Below are 23,541 nucleotides of genomic sequence, written 5' to 3'. Positions count from 1 at the left end.
TGTCTTCTTTAAGTTTAGATTCGGCCGAACCTAAGTTCGCAAGTTTACAACAGACGCTGATTGGCCCTTGGTATACCTGCTCAATAAGCAACTGTGAGAGCTTTCGAAGATGATTATCAAGCTTAGTTACTGATCACTAGATATTTGACCGTTGTCAATGAATTTAAAATAAAATGTTTCTCTGGCCATGCGTCAGGTCCTGCTGGAATTTGTCCTCATGAATTCGCTTCAGTCTCTACTTTCGTGATACTCCTTCTTCACCTTTCCTACTTGCCAGCAGATTACAACATCCACCATGGTCAAACTAAGTTTATAGCCTAAAGTGAATCCTCTACTAGTCGGAATTGACCTCAAAGGCAAAACAGCCGTGGTCACCGGTGCCAGTGCTGGCTTGGGGCTAGAAGTCACTCGGCAATTGTTACAACTGAACATCTCAACCGTCATCCTTGCTGTCCGGAATGTAGCCAAGGGTGAAGGTGTTGTGAAACAGTTACGTGGTGAACCTCGCATTAAGAGCCACAATCCCAATGCCACTATAAAAGTCATGGAACTCGACGTCGACAGATACGACAGCGTACAGCGATTCGCCAAGCGACTCCGTGACGAAGTCCCTATCGTCGACATCCTTATTCTCAACGCGGGCATCGGTTTATTCAAACTCGAACGGAGCCCTAGCGGTCACGATCGAATCATCCAGGTCAATTATTGCTCCAATGCGCTTCTGATTGCTGAGTTGCTACCATACCTCGAGGCCTGCGCGGAAAAGACCGGCTCGCCTACCCTCATCACCTGGGTCGGTAGTCGAACATATGAGGCGACGAGTCTCCGGAAGACCCCTCTCCAACCCGACGAACGTATCCTCGAACATATGGACAGTGAAGAATTCTTCTCCCCATTCACGAGATACGGTGATTCCAAGCTGCTTTGCCTTCTCTTCATGTACAGTCTTGCGCCTCGACTCAATCCTAAGAAGGTTATTATCAATATGCTGTGTCCGGGAATGGTTCAAACCAACATGAGTAGTGTGCTCCCTTTCTACCTGCGGGTAGTGGTAAATACCGTCAAAGCAATTCGCGCTCGACCTGTGGAGGTGGGAGGCTGGATCATTCTCAATGCGGCCCTGATTGTAGGGCCTGAATCGCATGGAAAGTTCTTTTCTGACAAGGAGATTACTGTGTAAGTTGTCCCGCCTTGCAACTCCTTAACCTTTCTACTGGATGCGTGATTAACCTGTCATTCTTCCTACTAGTGACAACGAGTACATTTCATCATCCGCCGGCCAGGAGACACAGAAGAAGCTCTGGGAGGAGACTATCGCGGAACTTAGCCAGCTCACCACACTTCCACCACAGTTCAAATAAGGATTGTCGTGTAGATCTTTCATAAAATTTTTATTTTCTATTTGATTGGCGTCTAGATGGCTTCCGGTACTTTCCAAGACATAACAATAAAATTAATTTGCAGTTACGTGCTCCATTGAAATATCATAGTGTTATATAGTCCTAGTTCGACTTATCTCTGAGAAAGCTAAGACGCCATCAGAAGCCGTGCTTCTGGGTGCACTAATGCGTTACTGCCAGTCATGGCTGCGTGCTCCAGTATCATCAGGCCGACACCCCCGAAAAGCCCTCTGACTCCTTTACCAACTGTGCTGACCAAGCCTGCAGGTCGGACAAGGTGGCGATAAAGTCCTGGCCTACCCCTGAACTAGGGACGGTACCATATTCGGTTTCTCCTGATGCCGCCTTCCAATGTACTGGCGGCGTAGGCGGTTCATTACTTCCTTTAGGCGAGTCAAGACGCTGATGGAGATCGACAAGAACCTGGATGAAGACAGGCACCTGCGACTTAGATGAACTGGGGTTTTCGTTTGTCAATGAGAAGTCTGCTGCCAATTGATATTGGGTCATGGAATGATCAATTGCCTCCTCAACGCAATATCGGATCACTTGATAATTCGGAGCTCGCTGATAATGAAGCAAATATATTAAGAGGATGAATGTACATTGAAGCGGGCCGAAGTAAATGCGGTAAAGCCACATATAAGGAGCAAATGCAGGAGTCTGATAGAGTTTCAGATAATTGCGTAGGTAGCTCATGCAAAGCTGCGCGATGCTACAGACGAAAGTTAGTCATGATTGTAGAATTTCAACGGCTGCACACCGTAATTTTCAAGCGATATATTCGTTCTCTCTCTGTGATCGTGTCGTCGAGAGATAGAAGGGGGCGCATCAAGTAGTAACTACTATTACGTACCTGGTCCATGACTGCTTCTCCCATGATTTATCAGATTCAGGCGGTGGCAAAAATGGCTTTTGCAATAGGAACGCCACTTCAAACTTGAGTAACGTCAGCATAACACGTATCCAGGCTGCAAGGACAGTGGGTTGACTGCTATCATCAGTATAAAGGGACGGGTGCGTAAGCGGGGATGCATTTGCCAGGCGAAAAGGAATGAACCCTTTTTCAGGAATTCCTTGAGTCGGGATATTTGCAATGAGAGCGTCAAGTTTCTTATGAAGTTGCTTTGTGGCAGTGACCAGTTCTCTCAATCGTTTATTTGTCAACCCCTGTGCGCTTTGCAGGCTCGTGACGGTTTTTGCTTCTAGGCAGGCTGTCTCGTACCGTCCTATGGCATAGATCGTGGCAGCAGATTCTCCCGCTTTCAAGGATTCAGCAAGGGGTGATAGAGCACTAGAGGGATTGCCAATCTCTTCATCCCGCGTAAAGGCTATCATGCTTACTGCATTTTGCAAATCCGTACCACAGCACAAAGGCAAACCAGTTGAAATACTTGACTGCACATCCAACCACAAAATATGCCACCATACCCGACGTCGCATCTCTCGAGTTACTGGGTCCAGTGCGGACCATGTCGATTCACGATGCAACCCCATTGTCTGTGCAATCCTTACGGTTGTGCTAAGAGAGAGTACGTTCTGCATCGGTCCTGAAGGAAGGTCAATGAATGGGCCCGTTAAAAGTGTTGAGACAAGAGTATTGAATGTTGGATGCTCGAGATGTTGGCACATGGAGAGACTAGCTGTATAAGCTGACTTCAAGTGATTCACTGTCATCTTCTTTCGCAGATTCTGGAGACTGGCCGATGTCCACATAGCGGCAGGGGAGGCAGAAGCACCACAGAGTAGAATAGCAAAAAGAAGACAAACAAATGTCGGGTTATCTACAATCTTAGCCGGAGGCATTGCAGTGTCATTATTTCGACACCATTCCCAGAATTCATTATAGTCTGTGTGCAGTGTGGCAATATGCACAAGTGGAGTAAGAGGCCATACCGAGACGAAGAAGGCTTGAAGTAATACGTCGCACACGGGTTTAGTGGGCAAAGATTTTAATAGATTGGCAAGACCCACGGCACCAATATGTGGGAGCGGTAGACCAGGTTGGGCGTTGCGGTTTTCGTCGAAAAAATCATCACTCAGACTTTCCTGAAAGAGATCACCGACGTCAATAAGCGAATTTCTCTTTCAAATCGATCGATAGGATTGCATGATTAGACTTACCTGCCCAGAAACAAAACCCCAAAAGGCTTTGCCTATATACCGAATACGACCACCTCGTCGTACACTCAGATAGTCCGGGGATAGTATATCAGGCCGGCGATCTTGCGAGGATAACTGTTGATCAGATAGAGCCCCCGGCTTGATCCTGGACACGGGAAACTCGTGGTTACCAGATACCTGTATGACTTCTTCCAACGTAGGCACCCTGGGATGAACCTTAACTAACGGCACTTGATGTTCGCGTGGCGGAAGCTGGTTCATATTGCTGTTACTATCGATGCCAGTGCGAACACTATCATCCTGTTTCGAATGGCTCTGTGCCGGGTGGTCAGCCCAGTTCCAGTGACGAGATTTGCCTGGGACCAGGTCGGGTCATTTCGAGGATCAAGCCTGGCGAGAGCTCTGTCTTGGAAACATGAGGACGTCTGCTGGATGCGACCGGTCAGTTCGTCACGGACCAAGCTTTCATAAAGACATTTTTTGTTCATTCGAAGACAGTTGGTGCACTCTGGCTGCTCACGACCACAGCGGACTTTTCGGCTCCGGCAAACAGTACAGCTAAGTGACAATCGTGGTCTCTTGACCTGACGAAGACATATTTCACGCAAATAATGACTTCCTTCTTTATTGTAGAGATTGTGCAGGATACAAGTTAGGGATGGACATGGTGGGATAGTACTGTATTTAAATACAGCATTGATGATTACATGAACTCTTTTTGCTTGTGAAATTTATTACCTAGTTACCGTAGAATCTATCTACCTAGTAATTTACATACACGCACTACTAGTTGAATGCCAAGCCTTGGGAGATTTCCATTGTCGACGCCTGCAATAAGCCAACAACAGTTTACTAACTCATTAGGACCTACGACTTCGATGAGTGCGACGCGACCTCGCGTCGCTACCTCTAACACTGCTACTGACGTGCGAGTTTGTCCCGCTACCATACTCATATGAGAAGTAGCTTGAGGTCCCCGATGCTCTTTCCTCCGAGGTTCGCTTAGAGACTCCAAACAACTTAAGCAGCGGCGTGATGAGATGAACAATGAACCAGGCATAGATACGCTTCAGACCCGTGGGACTCAGTTCATTCCCAACGCGCCTCTCACGACTCCGTCGGGCTGGCGCCGGGGGTTTCTTAAACCAGTTCCAAGGAAGCCAATTCCGTTTTTCGGGGATAGAGCGTCGCTCATCATCCCCGTACCATCTCCGGATAGAGGAAGTGCTTCTTCTTCTTCGTGAGTATCGTTCTTCGACGCTTACTGTTTCGGCCCGTCGTCGCTGCTGTCCCCCAAACCATCCTCCTTGATATCTCCTAGGCGGATCACTCGTTGGTCTTAAGTATCTTTCGACCACCACGGTTGAGGGTTTTGAGTGTAGTCCCAATAGCAAAAATAACCCTGCAAACACCGAATTTGACGTAGGTTTAGAGGAACGATATGGCCTGCCACGGCGATATTCGCGACGTCCACGCCGAGGTGGTGATGATTCTTCAATGACAATTACCTCGTCGGTATCGGACAGTGACTCACTCCATCGTTGTGCTCGCTCTTCTTCAAACCATGTAGAACTTCTACTTCGTCCTGGACTAATAGATATCATTGCCAGTACGATGACGAAGGGTATGGCTATTATTAGCGACAGAATCTTCAAAGTTGACATGGAGTATCTCTTCACTCCCCGGCCGAAACTTCGCAGAAGATCTTTGCAATAGGTGATGAATTTGAGGAAGCGATCCCAGAAAAAGCCAAAGAAAAGCGAAATTGCGACCACAATGACTGTAACAGAGACTATCTAGATTGTCAGTATAAGAATGGAGATAACTAACTAATTAGGGATCTTACACATTATTCCAGCAACGTATCTTAAGCCGAATGTGCCATCACTGTTTCGGACAAATTCGTCGACATTTAAGGCGAAAAACGAGGACATGAATGACAATGGAAGCTAGTCATTGTATAAGCGTACATTATCCAAGATGCTTCGTTGGGGAATTTCTTACGAAAAATACAGTTATAATAGTGAATAACATAAGTGTTTGACCCTGTCGAGCAGTTTCTGCAGCCTGCTTGCCCTGAGTCCGAGCCTCTGAGACATTTGCTAATAGAATGTAAGCATGAAATAACTCCAAAACAAGGGGGAAAAACAAGAAAAAGCTACCTTGTTTCTGCTTCAGATCCAAAAGGTCCTTCAACTAATACAACTTAGCAAGAATCGGTCAGATGTGAGATGGCACATACCGCTACATAGGTCTTTTCAGCCTGCTTTTCTAGCCCGTGAACAACCTTTTGATGCATACGCACACGTTCAGGCAGACTGTGGTAACTTAAGGTCGTCTCCGATTTCTTTGTCTCTCCTCTTTCAATCTTGGCAGCCTTCATAGCTCGAATATTTTCGTGCATGTCATCTAGCACGGTTTCCTGGTCCTCGAGAACAGTAGAAAGAATATGTAGTTCATCTCGAATGTCCTTGATCTCCTTGACTAGATTGGTTTCCTGTGAAATATCGTACAGCTTTTTACGATCCTCTTTAAGTTCATCGGAAGTCGAAATGTTTTGATCATCCTTGGCAAGCCTTGAAGATAGTTCGGTGAAGTCAATGAACATCTTTGACTCTTCAAAAGTCTAGGAGATGTTAGAGCGTACTTCAATAGAGTAATCCTATGCCAGAACCTACCACGTTGCCGATGGACGCTTCGAAAAAATCAGAAAAGCGCAACTTTTCGTTCGCGATGTCATGGTGTTCAAACATAGTTCCGATACACTGGCTGACAATAAGTTCTGCCAGATCGAAAACATCCTCTAAAGGCCGTCTGTTGTTCTTCCCAATCTGGCGAATAATGCATTCGACAATATCCGAATCATTGTTTGGATCAGGATCAAATTCCGTCCTGGCCTCTGACTTGTTCCAACGTTGTGGGAAGCTTGTCACAACCGTATCTGAAATCTGTCAGTTTACTCATATGATATTGAGGAAAAGCAAATATAGATCAAAAACACAAACCTTCGTCCAGAATCCACAGCCACAGTTGGTCCACCATCAGCAGCAGGTTCTCGTTATCATCCTCTGGCCATATCTTCTTGAAGTACCGGGAGACCACTTGATCTGTATCGCGAGCTTCAGTTGTCAGGAGGTTATAGTAATAATATTGGTCTAGAGTTCGGCGAAAGTGCAATGGGATTTCATCAAACATGTAAGCTAAAATCAATTTCTCGTCCGATGTGCAAGATTCCTCGGCAACCTTGGCGATCCTTTGGATTCTCTTCTTTCTTCGTTCCAAAGTTTCTGATCTCTTTTCAGTGGGCGCGTGTCTTGCTCGAACAGCCGTATTTTCAAACATCTCTGACGAGACTCTGGCCATCCAATCTACGTCTATATCCGGTGTTGGAGACCCGGACCTTCTAGTTCTTCGGGTCCTTCGATCACTTGATACACTTGATGAAGCAGTATAGTAGCTGGACCAATAAGAGCTTGCATATTCAGTTGTCTCGTCATCATCTAGATCATCGTCAACTTTGGGGTTTCGTATTCGGTCAATCTCTCTCAATGCTTCTTCCAATTCTTTCAAAATGGATGGAGGTTGCACATCGCCCAGGTGTCTCGTCATTGCGTCGACTATTACTCCTGTCATCTCTTCCCGGCTGCTGCAGGTCTCCCAGTGAATGTAGGGAAGAACTACCATCAAGTTATCATCTGTCTCGCTCCGCTTGATTCGTTGGCAGATTGGTCGAATGAATCGTCTATGTGCAACGGACGGTGATGACATTTGATATTGATGTCTCGTCCAAACCTCTTCTCCAAAGAGGTGCTTGCACTTTTCCTGAAAGTAGTTTGCCTTATCTGAGGGGTGACAGTCTTTGTATAATCTGCTTATCAATTTCTATCCTTGCAGGCAACTTAGTCAATCGGTCTTGAATAGAACAGTGCTCGCCACTTACGTTGACCCAGACAATCTGCCAGGTTGTTAGTTCTTCGTTCATATCGAGCCACACGGGAAGGGAGGCCATACATTATTAGAAGGTACGTGTAGCCATCTAAAATTTTTCCCGGTTGACTGTCCGTCTTCAAGGCCATACTTGATTGTTTCAGGACTATGATCATACAGCACACTTCGTAGCTGAGGCCGCTTGATTCTGTATTGCTTATGAGTGTCTTTTGGAAACGACGCGATCGTGGATTGGAAACCGAAAGTTAGATCCACAGCGATATCTTCCATCTCCAAGTTCTTGGGCCCAGCTTCGGGTGGCACTTCTTGCAATGGATCCCCCGAGGATGGACCTTGACTGACAAGTTGGTCACCCCTTTCGAGAAGCACAGCGATGACCTTGAAGCTTCCGTGTTCATTCGCAATTTCCATAGCAGTCATCTGTGAGGTAGGGTCTTTCTCAACCATGCTTGCCCCTTGTTCAATAAGAAATCGAGCTACCTGTGAGCTATCCTGGACCGCTGCCTCGAAAAGTGCTGGTTGAAGAAATTTCTTATCTTCTTGTCCAGGTTTTCTCACCAGGTCTGCATAGATCAGACGCGCGACTTCAATCTTATCGTACTTTGCAGCCTCTAAAAAGGCAGTCCTCCCACCATGGTCCTTGACCGTGCTATTAATATCTTCATCTAAAAGCAGAATGGCAACGGTGGTGAAACCAAATCTTGCCGGTCCAAACAGGGCGGAACGATTGTCTACAGTCAGAGCATTGATATCAATCGGTCTATGCCCATAAATCAATTCAATCAGATTTTCCTTATTTCCGTTCCCAGCCGATAGATAGACAGGTGTTTCCCCATTATGGTCAAAAGCCGCAGGGTCGGCATTTTTGGCTAGAAGCAACCTCACAACTTTTTCGCAATCCTTGGAAGTTGCCCGGTCGCATGCCTGCATCAATGGTGTCCTTCCATTGTTTGCTCTTGCATCGACGTCGATATTCTTGGCGGTCAATATCATTTCAACCAGGGCGAACGAATCTCGTCTCGCTGCCGCCAGGTGCAGAGGCGTGAGCCCTTTCTTGTCCTTTGCATTAACATTTGCTCCAAACTCAAGCAGAAGCTTAACCGTGCCTGGACTTCCGTTTTTAGCAGCAAGGTGCAAAGGGGTTTCGCAATTTTCGTCTTGAGCGTCTAACTCGATGCCCGGGATAACCAACAGCCTAGGAATTACTCTAGTGTGCCTGTCCGATGCGGCGATATGCAATGCTGATCGTTTCGTCTTATCTCTTGCGTTCCAATCCGCCTTACCTTGTAGCAAGAGTTCAACGATGTCGACTCTGTTGTATTCCACAGCATAGAAAAGCGGAGTGCGTTCCTCACTATCTCTAAATTCTGTCGAGACTTTGGCCTTGAGAAGTAACTTGACAGCATCCACCTGGCCAAACTGCACCGCTTTGAGAAGGGTTTCCCCTTGGCTATCGGCCAAAATTTCATTCCGCTTTTTCTGAGACCGGAAGACTAGAGTCGAGGTTCCAGGTCTGTATACATAGACACCGGCTTTGCCATCTAACTCGCTCAAATCTCCCCGAGGAACAGCGATTTGCTGCTCATCTCTGTTGGGAGGCACGAAACTTCTTGAAACATCCAATAAGGATGGCACAATATCCTGGCTAGGTAAAACATCTCCGCTGAAAACAGTATACTCTTCCTGTTCAATATTGTCGGTATGGGCCCTGTGGTCCTGTGTTCCACCTTCTATTGACTGGCCGCTAGCATCAACTGGTGGAACGTCCTCCGGTGCGAGTTCTTCTTTCGGGGGCTCAAGATTTTCGTGAAAGTCACTGACTACTGGCACATCGGTATCTATAAGACCCACTTCATTCGATACCTCTATGTCGTTGGGTACTTCAGTATCCTGTGATGGCTCCATCTCGGCAGAATTTCACTGGCGTAAGCCAATTACAGAAGTCGCTCAAAGCTGCGAACGCTAAACGGACGAACAAAAGTTAGTCAAATCAGCATCGATAGAAGAAAACCCCAAGTGATCCTATGTATAGCAGGCCTGGTTTGAAAGGAACAAATGCGACATAGGTAATATTTCAGACATTAGAGAAATGCTTGGCCGTAGTTTGGGGGAGCAAACACACCATATCTGTGCCAATACGTAGCTAGCGTGGTTTCCCACAGCAATATGGATGAACTGCTTTGATGTAGGCGCGAAGTTCATCCGCAAGACTAGTGTAATCTGAGTCTACAGTTGATCTTGTCTGACCAGTAGCGGGTCGTGGTATATATTGCATATGTACACCCCTGTCCTTTCCTCAGCTCGCCTCATATCTATGGATGTCCTCACTGAACATTAGAACTGGTTTGGTTATCCATATTCAATATATATGGGTGCTTCTGTGGACAAACTGAAGATGCAGGATGGAGAACATACTTATACAGAAATTACGAAGAACACTTCGACCCATCACGGCCGTTAACTATTCAATTTCTCCTTGATAATTCCCAAAGGCCGTATTTCAGCCTTGTCAAAAGAAATGACGTGATAGAACGTCTTTTGCTTTTGCCATTTTGATTCGGGCTGCTTTGTTAACATGTCTGCGTTCATAAGTTCATGACAGAATTAGGCTCTATTCGTGTAGCCAGTGTCCCGCCCTTGGAACCCCGCAGAACAATGAACCCTAACATAACCCTAAAATTATGGATGTTTGGTTTGGTCCAGGGATTCATCTGGGTTGGAAGATTCAAGTTGCTGGCGAGAATTTACTGTTGGCGCCTGGACCCGCAGGATATCCGACTCGGTCCGCAGCGCATCATGGCAAAGGGATTCGTCGTAAGCGCGTAAAGTCCCAACTAAGCGCTGGCCATTACTAAGTTGTAAATAAGTGAAGTTGACGAATTTCTGTGGCACTACAAGAAGAGTCCCGAGGATAAAGGGGAGCACACGCGGATAGAAGAGGTGTTTGAGCAGGCGTGCCGCGAAAAGGGGGTGGAGTGGATGCTAGAGGAGATGAAATGAATAAATGAATTGCAAGAGTCAATGCAGAAGGTGATCAATCATGGACGAGTAATTGTGGAGGTGCAAGGTATCAGAGTGGCGCAGCGGAGGAATGTGGCTGAGACAACGTGGAGAGGCTTGGTGTGTACTCCTAGTTGTGGCAGTGCCGAATAGGTATTATTCAGCGCTTGTATCGCATTGCAATAGAAATGATTCCCCGAGAACTGAAGAGGTTTCTAGTAATGTACGGACCGTGTATTGGATTTTGAAGTTATCGAGTAAAGCTACCATTGCCCAGTTCGGTACCCTAGGCGGATACCGATACACGGCCCGAGCCGACAAACGTAGAAACTTACTGGTATGTTGGTTCTATTTGTGAATAGTCGGTCTCCTTGGTACGTACTTCGAACAACTCCTAGTTTGTACCGACGTATGTACTACGAAGGTATTGCCTACTATGTAGGTGCTCAAACACCCCAAAAAGCTCTCGGGGAGCCTCGTCAGGGCTAATGCCGGATAAGGGGTCAGAAATGTAGTCCCACTGGCTTTCCAGTCCATGCTATTTTTGGCGTAATCAGGGCCATGGCGGCACTTGCCCACCAACTAATCTGCGACATTCAATCGGCAGTGCCCACTGTATGGCGTGTTTCGTATCCTTGTCGTCTTGTACAGCCTGTTGGCGGGGTGAGAGGGGCTTGGCTGTCATGATCTCGGATGATGGGATGAGCTACTACCTAGGTAAATATTAAATTGTCCTTTCTTATATATTTTGAACACTTTCCCGTGCTCAAATTCTGCCTCTCACAGCGTGTTTGATATCCAATTTTTTTGCTGGGTTTCTTCTATTGTGCTTGCAATCTACATCAAAAATGGGGTTCGTCGAAAACGTCATGGAAAGCTTCGTCTCCGGCGGTGGTCGCCGCGAAGAAATCGTTGAAGAGCGACGAGAATACTATCCCAGCGGCCCAGGCGGCCCCGGTGGTCCTCCCCCTAACCTTCCTCGTCCCTGGATTGCTCAATGGGACGAGCGAGAACGTGCTTATTTCTACATCAATCAAGAAACCGGCCAACGAAGCTGGGAACTGCCGTATGGCGGTGGTGCTCCCGGTGGAGGGTACTACAGCGAGGGCCAGCGCGGATATGAGCAAAACTATTATGCGCAGGAACCCCCTCGCAAGGATCATAGCCTTGCTTACGGTGCCATGGGTGCGGCTGCTGGTCTTGTGGGAGGAGCTATTTTGATGCATGAAGGAGAGGAACTTCGTATGTACAAGAGTCAGTTGTCTACCACCAAGCATAATTTCTGACTACGGTAGATGATAAATGGGAAGGTGAAGAGAATCGAATCGAGGAGCGTGTTGAAGATTTCCCCGAGAACGCCGCCAACTGGGTCGGCAACAAGGTCAGTCAATACTAGCCGTCATACAATCCCAAACGGGATCTTGCATGCTAACAAACACACCATCACAGGTCGGTGAAGCCGAATATGAAGTGGACAGAGTCGAAAATAATGTCGAGAACTTCCCCGAAAATGCCGCCGAATGGGTAGGAGACAAAGTTGGGGGTATTGAGAGATTCGGTGATGAGATAGGCGATGCCTATGATGAAGGTAGAGCCGAGGGCAGGGATGGATGGTGATGAACGAACGATCAGGCTCTTCATACATGTGTCTAAACTATTCATGAAAGCTCTACAGCAATTATGGAATATCCACTACCTCGGTATCTCTCCAAAGAGACAACATGTGAGATCGTAAGATTATGTACATTCCGAGCTCAATTCCCCGTTTGTTGCACACTGCCTAGGTCCATCAATATATAGGATCTTCTTATACACTGTGCAACCATAACCTCGTATTCAGCCTCACTTGTCCATCGAAAGCGAGTTATATCCTACACCGTTTGTTCCTCTTGTAGAAAAAGTGCCCTTTGTCAGACACGTATCATGGTGGAAGATCGTAAGTTGATCTGGAGGCGTGTCACCTCGTGGTTACACTGTCCCATTGTCTTGGATTTTGTAGTTCTGCGCCGGAATCAATTCCGCAAACTGTTAAGAACTATCCCTCAAAGTATTGTGTCTCTTGACTTCTTAGTCAATCGACATTCTCTTCATGGACCGAAGACACGGCAGTCTGCAGCGTCATTTCTTGTCTGGTAGTTACCAAGCGATATTACATACAAAGAGTATCGTAACCTAATCGAGAATAGATCCGATTTCACGTAAGAAGACTATATCAGTTATAGATATTCCTTACCAATTTCTAATCTCCGAAGAAGTTGTGAATCTGCAAAAACTCCTGGATCAGACACCATGATTGTCAAAAACCAAACCTCTTCCTCCGATCTACTCCACAGCCACAAACAATTCAGAGAACAGCATCAATTACTGAAGACAGAGCCCGCCAAGAACTCCAAAAAGGTGGCAGTAATCTCGGTCGCGTGTGTGATTGGCGGCTTCGCCATGATCGCTATCCTAGTTGTTTGGTCTCGGAGACGACGGTTCAGACACAACGGCAACAGGGTTGAGTATAATACAGAACGAGAAGCGGGCGTGGAGATGCTTCATGGCCGGTTCGTTCTGTAAAAGAAACAGTTCAAGGAGTTGGTCGATGATATGGAATAGGAATTGGCAATGCTAGAGTGCATGCATTTTCGTCATCTCATGGTCGGTTTTCTCTACGAAGCAGGCCGCGTTTCGGATTCTGCGATTTATTTCTGAATCATGATTGAGATTCGGTTTCAGTTTCATTTAGATAATGAATCACTTGTTGTAGTTAGGAACTGATAGCACGAAACCAATAAACGGTAGAAATTTGTTGCCAAAAGCGAACAGTATGGTGATGCCGCGGCTAGATAAGGATGTGGACCTGAGCATGTTGACCAATAAACAGCCTGAATCTCTTTTCAACACGGTAAACTGTATTCCAAGAATAGTAACGCGTCAAGATGGAAATGTGGATCAACTGCAAGATCGGCGGTTTCTAGGACTCATGATTGGCTAACTAGCAATAGATTTTACGGGCAGTTCCGTCTTGGCGCTTGGTGCTAAATTGTTACATAATACGTATTACGGAGGACCAAGACAGCAAACAATGCAAACGAAGAGTACGATCTAACGGTTAAGATTATCGTCATTGCCTTTTGACTCGAATATACGCCATCGCTTGAGAAATGTCTTCAGTCGATGTCAGCCTGAACCATGCCCAATGTGCCAGTGGTCGGAGCACGTGGAAGAATCGACAAAAGAAGAGTCTGATGTCGACGAGCCTTGGTCTTTGATGAGTGAAGGGTCGGGGTCAGGAAGTGATTCGGTACTCCCCCGCATCGGCTGCGCTTGCCGAGTTGCCGCGGCCTACATTCCCCAGCTTCAGAAGTTACAACTTGGACTGTCGACTATGTTATATCACTAGCACAGAGGCATTGAGGAGTTAATTGCGACAAGCCAAATATTTTACATTTCCGGATCTGATGTGCATGATTTAAGCATGTGGTCATCTCATCCATTGCACGGCATCAAAGTCGTTGAGCTAGCTGGACTCGCACCTGGTTTGTTTACACTTTCACCACGTACTTCAACGAAACCATGGGGATAAAAGAAGCTTATTATTCTTGTAGGCCCGTTTGCCGGCCTTCTTCTTGCCGACTATGGCGCTTCTGTGCTGCGTATTGACCGCGCACCAAACAAATCAATTTCACCCGCCGGCGACCCTCTTACACGCCACAAGTCTTCAATTTGCATGGATTTGAAGGATGCACGCTCTCGGGAACTACTACTCTCAATACTTCTGCAAGCTGATGTCTTGATCGACCCCTTCAGACCAGGAGTGCTTGAACGACTGGGCCTCTCACCTTCTGACGTTCTTCTCAAACACAACCCACGTCTGATCATAGCCCGTATGACTGGCTTTCGCCGCGATGGGAAGTACAAGGATATGGCCGGCCACGATATCAACTACATTGCCGTTTCTGGGGTCTTATCTATGCTTGGACGTAGCGGTGAAACTCCATTTGCGCCTGGAAACCTGCTAGGGGACTTCGCTGGTGGTGGCGCCATGTGTTTTCTCGGTATATTATTAGCACTCATATCCCGATCAGCTACGGGTAAAGGGCAGGTAGTTGAAGCGAATATGGTGGATGGATCAGCATATTTGGCAACGATGCCCAGATTATCCAGAAAGACACCCGTCTGGAGTGAACCTAGGGGCACGAATTTGCTGGATGGCGGCTGTCCCTACTATGATACATACGAAACGAAGGACAAGGGGAAGTACTTTGCCGTTGGCGCGCTCGAGCCACAGTTTTATGCAGCACTTCTGAAAGGATTAGGTTTCAGCGGAAAGGATGTTCCCCCACGAGAAGACAGAGACAATTGGTCGGCCCTTAGAAAGATATTCACACAGAGATTCAAGGAAAAGACCCGCGCTGAATGGGAAGAAATCTTTGATGGCACCGATGCCTGCGCAACTCCTGTGTTGGAACAGGCTGAACTGGAAGAGACGGGCTTTGACCAGAGACTGCCCGTTGCGTTAGTTAGCACACCTGGTAAGTCTTTCAAAGCGGACGAAGCAGGCTGGGAAGGCGGCGGATTGCTCGCTGGCGATGGTGGCGAGACACGGTTGAAGGAATGGTTTGGTTGGACCAAGGGGAAAGAATACCTAGAGGATAAAGGGATTTTGGTTTCAGCTAAGGGCGTGTCCAAGCTGTGATCCTCATAAATGTCTATATGTATCTACAATTAGGTTTCTACATAGTAATATGTATTATAAGGCCTTTGGTCCTATTATCAAAAGGAATGCAAGCTTGGGATGTCCAACGACATGACAAATCCATGCATATTTTGGTGGGTTGGTAACATCGGGATGTTTCAAATTACATATTATGGTAAAGACGATCCGACTGCAACGATACTGTGGCGCAGTCTTTCCATGGACTGGTTTCTCACTGGTCAGATGATAAGGATCCCGGTCAGTCCAGGACTGCTGTACATACTAACATAGCAGTAGTATGTACTAGTATGTAATATAATAATATGGGCCATCTATCTAGTACTAGTTAACTAACTTGCCCTATCCGAAATGCTAATAAGGAAGAAATACTCCGTCGTTCGTAATGATTCATAGATGAAGCAGTGTGGAGTCACGCGACGTCACGGCGTCTCATAATTCTCATTGCTTTCTGGCAGTATGATACGTGGCTCCGTACGGGACTCGTATTTCATGCCGATTCCCATGGTTGACTCCGATCTGTTGAGATATTTTTCGTGTACTGCTTTGTACGGCATATTTTTCCTCTACGGCCTTCACGGCTTGCTCGTAGTAACTTTGCTCCAGGCATCGTGCTGGTTGTTCCGCCCTGCTAATTGGGTGACTCGTCTGATGTACGCGTATTGTTCTCTGATTGGCGGCGCTTTGGTCAAGCCGTTGTTACTATGTACAAGGGTAGTACGATTATCAGCCACGAGCATAGAGTAACATTAACTTCTACTCTGTACTCCGTCGTTTGTATCGTGAGAAATCAGATGTGATCTAGCCGCTATGCGCTCAGCGTATCACCACTCAGCTGGTAATACTTGTATCTGTACGGAGTTACGAGTAAGTTAAGTTAACTTAGTTAACTAGGTAACTAGTTAGTTATTAGTTAGTTAGTTACGTGTATTACGAGATTGTGGCTTATCAGACCGAACCTGGGCAGCATTTCAGCCTCGACTGATGAGACAATAATCAGACAACAATCGCTTCATTGAATTCGTTGTCGATGATGATACCATTCTTCCTGGCTTGTGGTACCAAGTTGTTTTTTCTTTCTTGCTACTCCGTAGCGGTATGTACTTTCTCTTCGGGATCAGTGGAATCGCAAGTTGTTGTCTTGGGGTACAGGTGCATCAGTCAGCTGCCCCTGACTAATGTAGTGTCTGTGCGAATGCTGAAAGAATAATGTTATCATTGCTCCGTACGTTAACTAAGTTAGTGGCCTCTCTAAGGCTGAGAGTCATCATGCCGATTCCTGGATTTGATTTCTATTTTGTTTATTTATCCTTCATGAAATCCCCTACTACGTATTTACAGAGAGCCTACATTCTACTCTACGGAGTGCACACAGTCTCCACTACGCTGAGCGGAACCACCGGCCGGTCGTGCCTTGAAATCAACTGACTCGCCTTCAGCATTTCAGGATTTCATGGGTTGACCCGCACCACTTAATCGAGGACAAATTACAAATCCCACGTTTTCTGTCTGCCTTTCTAATTTCTCTGCAAACCCATACTCCTGCACAGAAGCAGAGAACATCCTTTTTCTTTTTCTTTTTCTTTTAAAAAAAGACAAAAAAAAGAAGGAAATGGCGACGAGAGTGCAGATGCAACAGAGTAATAACCCGACGGACTATCGCATGTACCAGGCCCCGTCGCGCAGACCCGTTGGGGGCAACCCTCACCACGCCGGACTGCAATTTCAGCAACCGTCGTCTGAGACTTCCTTTCCTTCACAACGAGTTCCCCCGAACTTCAATCACTTCCAATCCCACACACGCACTCGTACAACCTCATCGACTGTCTTGCCATACATCGGTAATCCTCAACATCCCCACCACCACCATCATCAACACATTTTACACCGTCAGCCGCTACCGAAACCGCAACAGCAACACCCTGCTGCGTCTTCCGCGGGGCCTGTCCCCACACGTAGTTCCTCGAATGCTACAACCTCAACATCCTCGACCACCGGCAACCAACGAGCAACCCAAACAATGTCTACCATCTCTTCCTCCGACATCCACCGCAGCGCTTCATCACGCTCATCCACCCCACTAAGTTATGTTGCTCTCATGAGGCGGCAAAAGGGCACCGTATGGTGCGACCGCGCCCAACCTGAAGACCCGCGTTTACAAGCCCAGAAACGAGCAGCGAAGCAACGGGCCTATTTGGAATTGCATGGTCATTCAGGACGCTCCAGCACTCTCCCCGGTGGGAAAATTCGTCATAGCGGCAAAACGGCGCCTAGTTATTCGCCTTCGACGCTGGTTGGTGCCACTGTTCCTCTAAGGCTGAGTGCGAATGAGATTGGCGACGACGATGGAGATGATCATTCCAGTGAGGGGGCGCCATATCATCGTCGGACGGGGAGTGCTAGGAGTTCTCTGGGGAGCATGCATCGATATCCCAGTGGTTATCAACGTCCGCAGGGCAAGACGCCTCCGAATGAACAAGCCAATATCCCCGAAGTCGCTGAACATAATGCAGCGGCAGCTCACCAAGACCAAATTCCCCAAGGCAACATCAATACTGCTTCATCGTCGCCATCGCAAATCGATACACCGACAGAAGAGTACGACTCGCATGGCGAACACGATTTCGGAAACCTGGGTGAAATGAACGCTCCAGCTGCTGCCAATATTACCATGAACAAGGTCAAGAAGGCTGATGATCTCCGACGACGTGGCAGTGTCGACGATCGCACTACAAGTCTTACGGGGGTGAGGTTGTTCGTCGCCAACCCGGATGCCGACGACTAGTGTGTCGCTCTATTCTTCGTTTTTTTTTTTGGCTCCGAAAAAAAAAGCTCAATCGGATACCCTTTTGATATGTTTCATTCTAAATCTTGTGCTGGCTACACAACTTCTTGATTTTGCATTCTTTTGATCTGCTTCGTTTCAGTGGGCGGATTTGCATGGCCGGTTGGCGATGATTATTTGATATATTATTAGTGTTTCTGTGGTCTTTGATGAACGATTCCTTACTTCTGTGCACTCATGTTTCTCTATATAACTTTAACGGGGTTACATACTTAATAATAATAATTTGCTCATCTATTTGGACGTCGTTGACACGTGCGAACCTAGATATTGCAGACTAGCAAACTAATAGACAGACAGGTACCGTCCCAAGACGCTGAACACCCACGCTTGCCCACGTAATGGCTATTTCTGCCTACATCTTTAGCTTCATGGTTTTGCATATAGGGACTCCAAACTGTATATTTTGTCTACGCAGAAACAAGCTTTGGCATCCGTGCACAAGTGTACTTCCACTACGGTAGACAAGGCTGAGTTTCTTACGATGTTCTGGCTCGCTACAGGTACAACATTCAGCGGCTTTTTCGTACCTTCCAAATCACTTGATCGGTATTCGGGATCTGATGATGAGCTAGGTCGACATCAAGCTTCCCCGTAGGCTGGATATGTGCCCTCCAAAAAAAAAATACGAAGTGGCTTGTCGAATGCTAGACGATGAACCAGACGACCCCAAGAGCGATGATGATCGCAGCTTTAACGATTACAACTCCTATACTTGGAATAGTGCAATATGATTACGGGAAACAGCTACCAGACGGGGGGTATGCGCAAACGAGCTGCATAATATGCGAAACAGGTGCTTCCTCGGAGATATCCTCGAATATCTGTTAGTTGGTCAAACGATGTTGGTATCACTTTTTCGTCCAAGGAGAAAGGATGCTGGAGATGGGAAAATTTCTGGGAACTACTGTTGAATGTTCGCAATCTCCTCTCAGTGGATCGGATTTTTGTGGATATTGCTGCTTACGACAAAGCGACTTCTGTTCATGCTTAATTACATGGAGATAAATGAAGATCTGTCCAGATTCTGAGTATGTAGGGTTAGGGCTATATTGTCTTGCTACTGCTTTGGGCCATACGGTAACATAACTAGTCCATATCTCGGATAATTTAAGGCCCGACCGGATGCCAAGAACAGACTATAGGCACGTGATTCAATTAACACTGAGACGCGTGCACGGCGCGAGATCGCGTCTCATTAATCAATCCACTGCATTAACAAAGGAAGGAGCAACCAGGAGACACCAAGGGCACAACAACTCGGACCACATACTCGAGTTTGTTCATTGATTTCAGTTCCTTATTCATCGACTTCGCTTTTTTTTTTTTTTTTCAATTGCAAGATACCTTTCTCATCGCTACTTATGACCGCCACTGATCGTCATCTCTCTCACCACTTCGAACAACCGTGTCAACGACTCATGATAGCCACTTCGAACCAAGCCAGAGAGAACGTTCTCTCATAATTTCACCACACGTCTTTCGTGAATATACTACTCAAGGAGTATTCAACTGATGATGGAAATCTCGGTAGATTTCAAGCCCACGGATCTTGGCCAACACCTCCCACCCGCAATGTCATCACCAACGAACGCACAGGCCCGAAAACGGGCATTCAGCGAGGTCGAGGATCACAATATACCAAAGCCTGAAACACACAAAATGCAACGAGTTGGCAACGGAGAGCAGGAGAATCAATATCCTTTACATTGCGATCATGACATGGATATTGACAAACCCATAGTATCGGTCGCCAACACGGCCACAAATAAGACTACAGACATACCTGCACTTGCGAACCAAACCTCGCAAATAATAACAACTGAATCCGCTCCACTAATAACGCCCTCTTCCGTTACGACTGTTCCTATTGTCCCCTCAACTCCTCCTCGCCAGCAACCGCAACCATCCTCTGCCGCTGGCGCTGCAGCAAACCCTCCAAACAAAAAATTGAAGCTGTCACCATCTACCAAGGAGACCAAACGAAAGGAGAAGGAGGAGAAGGACCGTCTCAAACTCGAGGAGAAGGCCAAGAAAGATGCAGAAAAGAAGGCTAAAGAAGAAGAAAGGAAGAAAAAGGAGGCGGAGAAAGAAGAAGAAAGAAAGAAGCGAGAGGCGGAGCGTGAGGAGAAGAAGAAGCAGAAGGAAGAAGAAAAACAAGCCAAGGAAGAAGAGAAGCGGAAGAAAGAGGAGGAAAAGGAGAAGAAGGAACGAGTGAGTTGATCATATCCAACCTGGGGATTGGGACGTTTCTAATCTGTACAGTCACAAATGAGACTCAATGCTTTCTTCTCGAAGCCAGCCGCCGCCGTAACAAAAGCAGCCAGTCCAGTACCCTCGTTCCCACAGAAGGAAGCCGTTCGAGAGACCGCAAACCCAGAGTCACCTGCAAAGCCACAGAGAACACAGTCCGAGTATCGTAAAGAATTTCCAGTCTTTTTTCTCCAGAGCCATACACATATCTCTCCGCCTCATCAGTTTCAGCGCGATGGCGAGGCATTGAACCATATCCAGCAAAAACTTGATAGTTATTTGAAACAACCAATCTCTCTTCCTGCATATCGTGGTGCGGAGTTATTTGACATGATTCCATATCAACGCCGGAGGGGAATGAGGGTCGTTCCGGTGAAGACGATCTTGTCCAAGGCTCAAAACGCAGACTCCACTGCCTCAAGTACGGCATTGAGAGACGAGCTCAAGAAAGTGACAATGAAGAGTTTAAGATTCGGAGAAGACGTACGACCAGCGTACTACGGCACATTCACTAAACAACTATCGAGGGCCCAAGCTCATAAGGTCTGCCGTGCTCCATATGCTCGTGTCCTGCCAGAAATCAATTATGACTATGATTCGGAGGCTGAATGGGAGGAGCCAGAGGAGGGTGAAGATCTGGACTCGGAAGGAGAAGAGGATGCAAGTGACGACGGTGAAGATGATATGGATGGATTTCTTGACGATGACGACGAGCCGATCGACAGCAGAAGACGTCTCATCGTTGGTGACCAGGAACCTATTTGCACAGGTATCAGGTGGGACGATGGTAAACATGTTGATCCAGACATGGAGATCTATCGAATCGAGGCTTTATCAGGTATGTATTTGCTGCATTCCCATTTTCTCGATGACAAGACGCTCTAACGTTAGATTCATAGATACTCTCCAATTTCCTATAGATCCGTTCTCCACTGCTTACTGGCCGAAGCCAAAGGCAGTAGAACAGCCTGCACCCAAAGCATCTTCATCCTTGCCCCATGCCCGAGCTACCCTTCACGCCTTTGGTGTCAATTCAACAACAACTCATACATCATCTCCACTTGCACCACCAGTTCGTCCAGTCACGATTACCGACAGTAAAGCCCTGCCGAAAGCAAAGAAACCTTTCCCCCCTGAACATATGGAAGAATTTAAGCAGATCGTTGAGGGTTGTGACTTGAGCAAGGCTGGATTAATTGAGGTTCTCAAGAAGCGGTAAGTTCTCATTCTTTTGTGAGGGACAAAGTGCATGATTGCTAATCACTGTTTTACCGGTTAGATTTCCTAAGATTTCTAAGGACACACTTAAAGACACTGTCAACGCAGTTGCCGTCCGTGTTGGTCAGAAAGAAGCAGATAAGAAATGGACCTGCAAATGATGCGTCTTGTCAAAACAAGCCGATCTTCATAATCAAACTTCACAGGCGTTTAGCCACGGAGACTTCTTGACCCAGTTAGGAAGACTAGTGCCAATGGACATCACAACCCAGTCCGATTGGTGCTCAGTCGAGATCACCGACAGGGTTATTCATCATTATAGTTCCTTGTTCCGGGGCTGTGGCTGGTTCCTGGAAACGTGGCAAGCCCGCCAATCCGGCTACGCTGTTGTCCTACGAGTCGACTGTTTGATTGGCAACACGACTGTTACGTATGGCAAGGATCGATGCATTGACACAAGAATTGTCATTATTTAGGAGGAACTGAAATGCAACGTAGGACAGGGATACTTCAGAGCCCATCACTGGGATCTTCTACTGAATCTATATGAGATACAAGACATACCATGACCTATAGCGATACACATCGAGGACAACAAGACAATTGGACTATATACATAATGAACAATATGATATGGATCCACTCCTTGATGATTCAAGCCCCCAACGTCCCGTCTCAGCTGCCATGTTGTCTATCTATACGTGTTCATTACTGGCCTACTCAGAGTTTAAACTCGTTATCTCCAGTCCACTGACGAACGGCAGTGGCTAGCACAGTGTTTCCAGACCAACACAATCAAACAAAGGCGAATGGGATTGCGTATATAAAAATCAAGAGATAGAAACTTTTAAACTCTAGTCTGCTTTTTTTTATATAACACATTAATATGGCCGCAGTATGAAAATCAAACCGTCGGACAAATGATATGCAATCAAACAGCCGATTACGCGCTTAACTCGTAGCGGTTTAGATACGCCAGCGCATTCTGCAGTGCCAACACATCCTCTTGCGATTTAGTACATACTCTAAGAGGACAACTGCATATATCGTTAGTAGACTGTAGACTGCATGGTATGTTTTGGTTATTCCTCTGATTGGCTGCTTAATGCCAACGACGTGGCACTCGTGGAACCCACAGAATTCGATCGACGAGGCTTGAACGGCTGGTTGTCGTGAGTCACAGCGTACAAAGTATGTTGTACCTAGGTATGTATGGACGTAGGCTTTTATTAAGGAATCGCTTTGGTCATATATAAGTTAGTTCAAGTCGTGTCTCGACTCAGCTTGTCAATCTTTTTGCCTTGACGGATTCACCGAGGACAGCAGACATCGTGATGCCGACTAAATGCACATGTCCAGCTGAACGGTATTGCCTCCAGTATGTAGATACAAACGTGGCGAGATACGTGGGAATTTATATGGGATATGGTAGAGAGTACGAGAAATATAAGTATACTTACACTCTGTCCGTAGAGAGCGTAGAGGCATGGCAAGAACGTCAGCGACCCTGTGACCTCCCGCGGGCTCCTTCCCGTGATCCCCCAAGCATCCTTCCATCCATGACCACCGACCCGGCGACACTTCTCTCTTGCACCCGATCGCTATAGTACTACTTGCCTTCTATTCCTCAACATCTGCTCCAGTCAAGTCGATCGGAGAAAAAAAGATAACCCTTGAACCCATTACCGGACGCCTACTCCGTATTATCGTCGACGTCAAGTCCTAGCTGAGTCTAGCCTTGGTGGACAACACAAACACATCACAGCCAAAACCAAACTTCCCTTGCGCAACGCGATTTCTGATTCGTCCAGCAAATAAATCCATCAACCTGCAGCAGACCGAATTCGAGGGCTTGTGCAGATACAGGTTAGCCAGCCAGCCGCTTTGCCCAGACACCGCGCTTGCATATATGCTACATGTTTAGAGGCTGGGCTACTTACCATACGGCGACGTACGTACATACATCTTACTCAGACATGGATTTCCTGCGCGTCCATTATTCAAGCATTTGAGGTATCGGACTCGTCAAAACGGCCTACGCTCATCAACTC

At 46.8% G+C, this 23,541-nt stretch overlaps 6 protein-coding genes across 6 annotated transcripts; 5 read left to right on the top strand and 1 right to left on the bottom strand.

The window, feature by feature from the left end:
• Positions 1-295: 295 nt before the first annotated feature.
• On the top strand, positions 296-1,361 carry EYB26_004336 (uncharacterized protein; the record flags this gene model as incomplete). Its single annotated transcript, XM_054263630.1, has 3 exons — positions 296-308; positions 366-1,176; positions 1,250-1,361. The coding sequence occupies 3 exons, from the start codon at positions 296-298 to the stop codon at positions 1,359-1,361; spliced, it is 936 nt and encodes a 311-aa protein (XP_054119605.1).
• Positions 1,362-1,604: 243 nt separating this feature from the next.
• EYB26_004335 (uncharacterized protein) lies at positions 1,605-9,377 on the bottom strand (the record flags this gene model as incomplete). Its single annotated transcript, XM_054263629.1, has 12 exons — positions 1,605-2,115; positions 2,257-3,449; positions 3,525-3,880; positions 4,396-5,316; positions 5,371-5,473; positions 5,529-5,626; positions 5,687-5,720; positions 5,767-6,150; positions 6,203-6,465; positions 6,530-7,406; positions 7,465-7,479; positions 7,536-9,377. 12 exons carry the CDS (start codon positions 9,375-9,377, stop codon positions 1,605-1,607), a joined length of 6,597 nt encoding a protein of 2,198 aa, XP_054119604.1.
• A 1,943-nt stretch (positions 9,378-11,320) lies between these two features.
• EYB26_004334 (uncharacterized protein) lies at positions 11,321-12,089 on the top strand (the record flags this gene model as incomplete). The annotated part of the gene is made up of 3 exons (XM_054263628.1): positions 11,321-11,714; positions 11,768-11,853; positions 11,922-12,089. The coding sequence occupies 3 exons, from the start codon at positions 11,321-11,323 to the stop codon at positions 12,087-12,089; spliced, it is 648 nt and encodes a 215-aa protein (XP_054119603.1).
• A 1,846-nt stretch (positions 12,090-13,935) lies between these two features.
• On the top strand, positions 13,936-15,156 carry EYB26_004333 (uncharacterized protein; the record flags this gene model as incomplete). The annotated part of the gene is made up of 2 exons (XM_054263627.1): positions 13,936-13,996; positions 14,066-15,156. 2 exons carry the CDS (start codon positions 13,936-13,938, stop codon positions 15,154-15,156), a joined length of 1,152 nt encoding a protein of 383 aa, XP_054119602.1.
• A 1,630-nt stretch (positions 15,157-16,786) lies between these two features.
• On the top strand, positions 16,787-17,959 carry EYB26_004332 (uncharacterized protein; the record flags this gene model as incomplete). The annotated part of the gene is made up of 1 exon (XM_054263626.1): positions 16,787-17,959. The coding sequence occupies one exon, from the start codon at positions 16,787-16,789 to the stop codon at positions 17,957-17,959; it is 1,173 nt and encodes a 390-aa protein (XP_054119601.1).
• A 1,635-nt stretch (positions 17,960-19,594) lies between these two features.
• Positions 19,595-21,651, top strand: EYB26_004331 (uncharacterized protein; the record flags this gene model as incomplete). Its single annotated transcript, XM_054263625.1, has 4 exons — positions 19,595-20,233; positions 20,285-21,110; positions 21,172-21,487; positions 21,552-21,651. The coding sequence occupies 4 exons, from the start codon at positions 19,595-19,597 to the stop codon at positions 21,649-21,651; spliced, it is 1,881 nt and encodes a 626-aa protein (XP_054119600.1).
• Positions 21,652-23,541: the final 1,890 nt, after the last annotated feature.

This window comes from Talaromyces marneffei, chromosome 3 (assembly GCF_009556855.1).
Source record: "Talaromyces marneffei chromosome 3, complete sequence".
NCBI classification, from domain to species: Eukaryota; Fungi; Ascomycota; class Eurotiomycetes; order Eurotiales; family Trichocomaceae; genus Talaromyces; species Talaromyces marneffei.
This window is presented reverse-complemented; position numbering and strand designations above follow the sequence as displayed.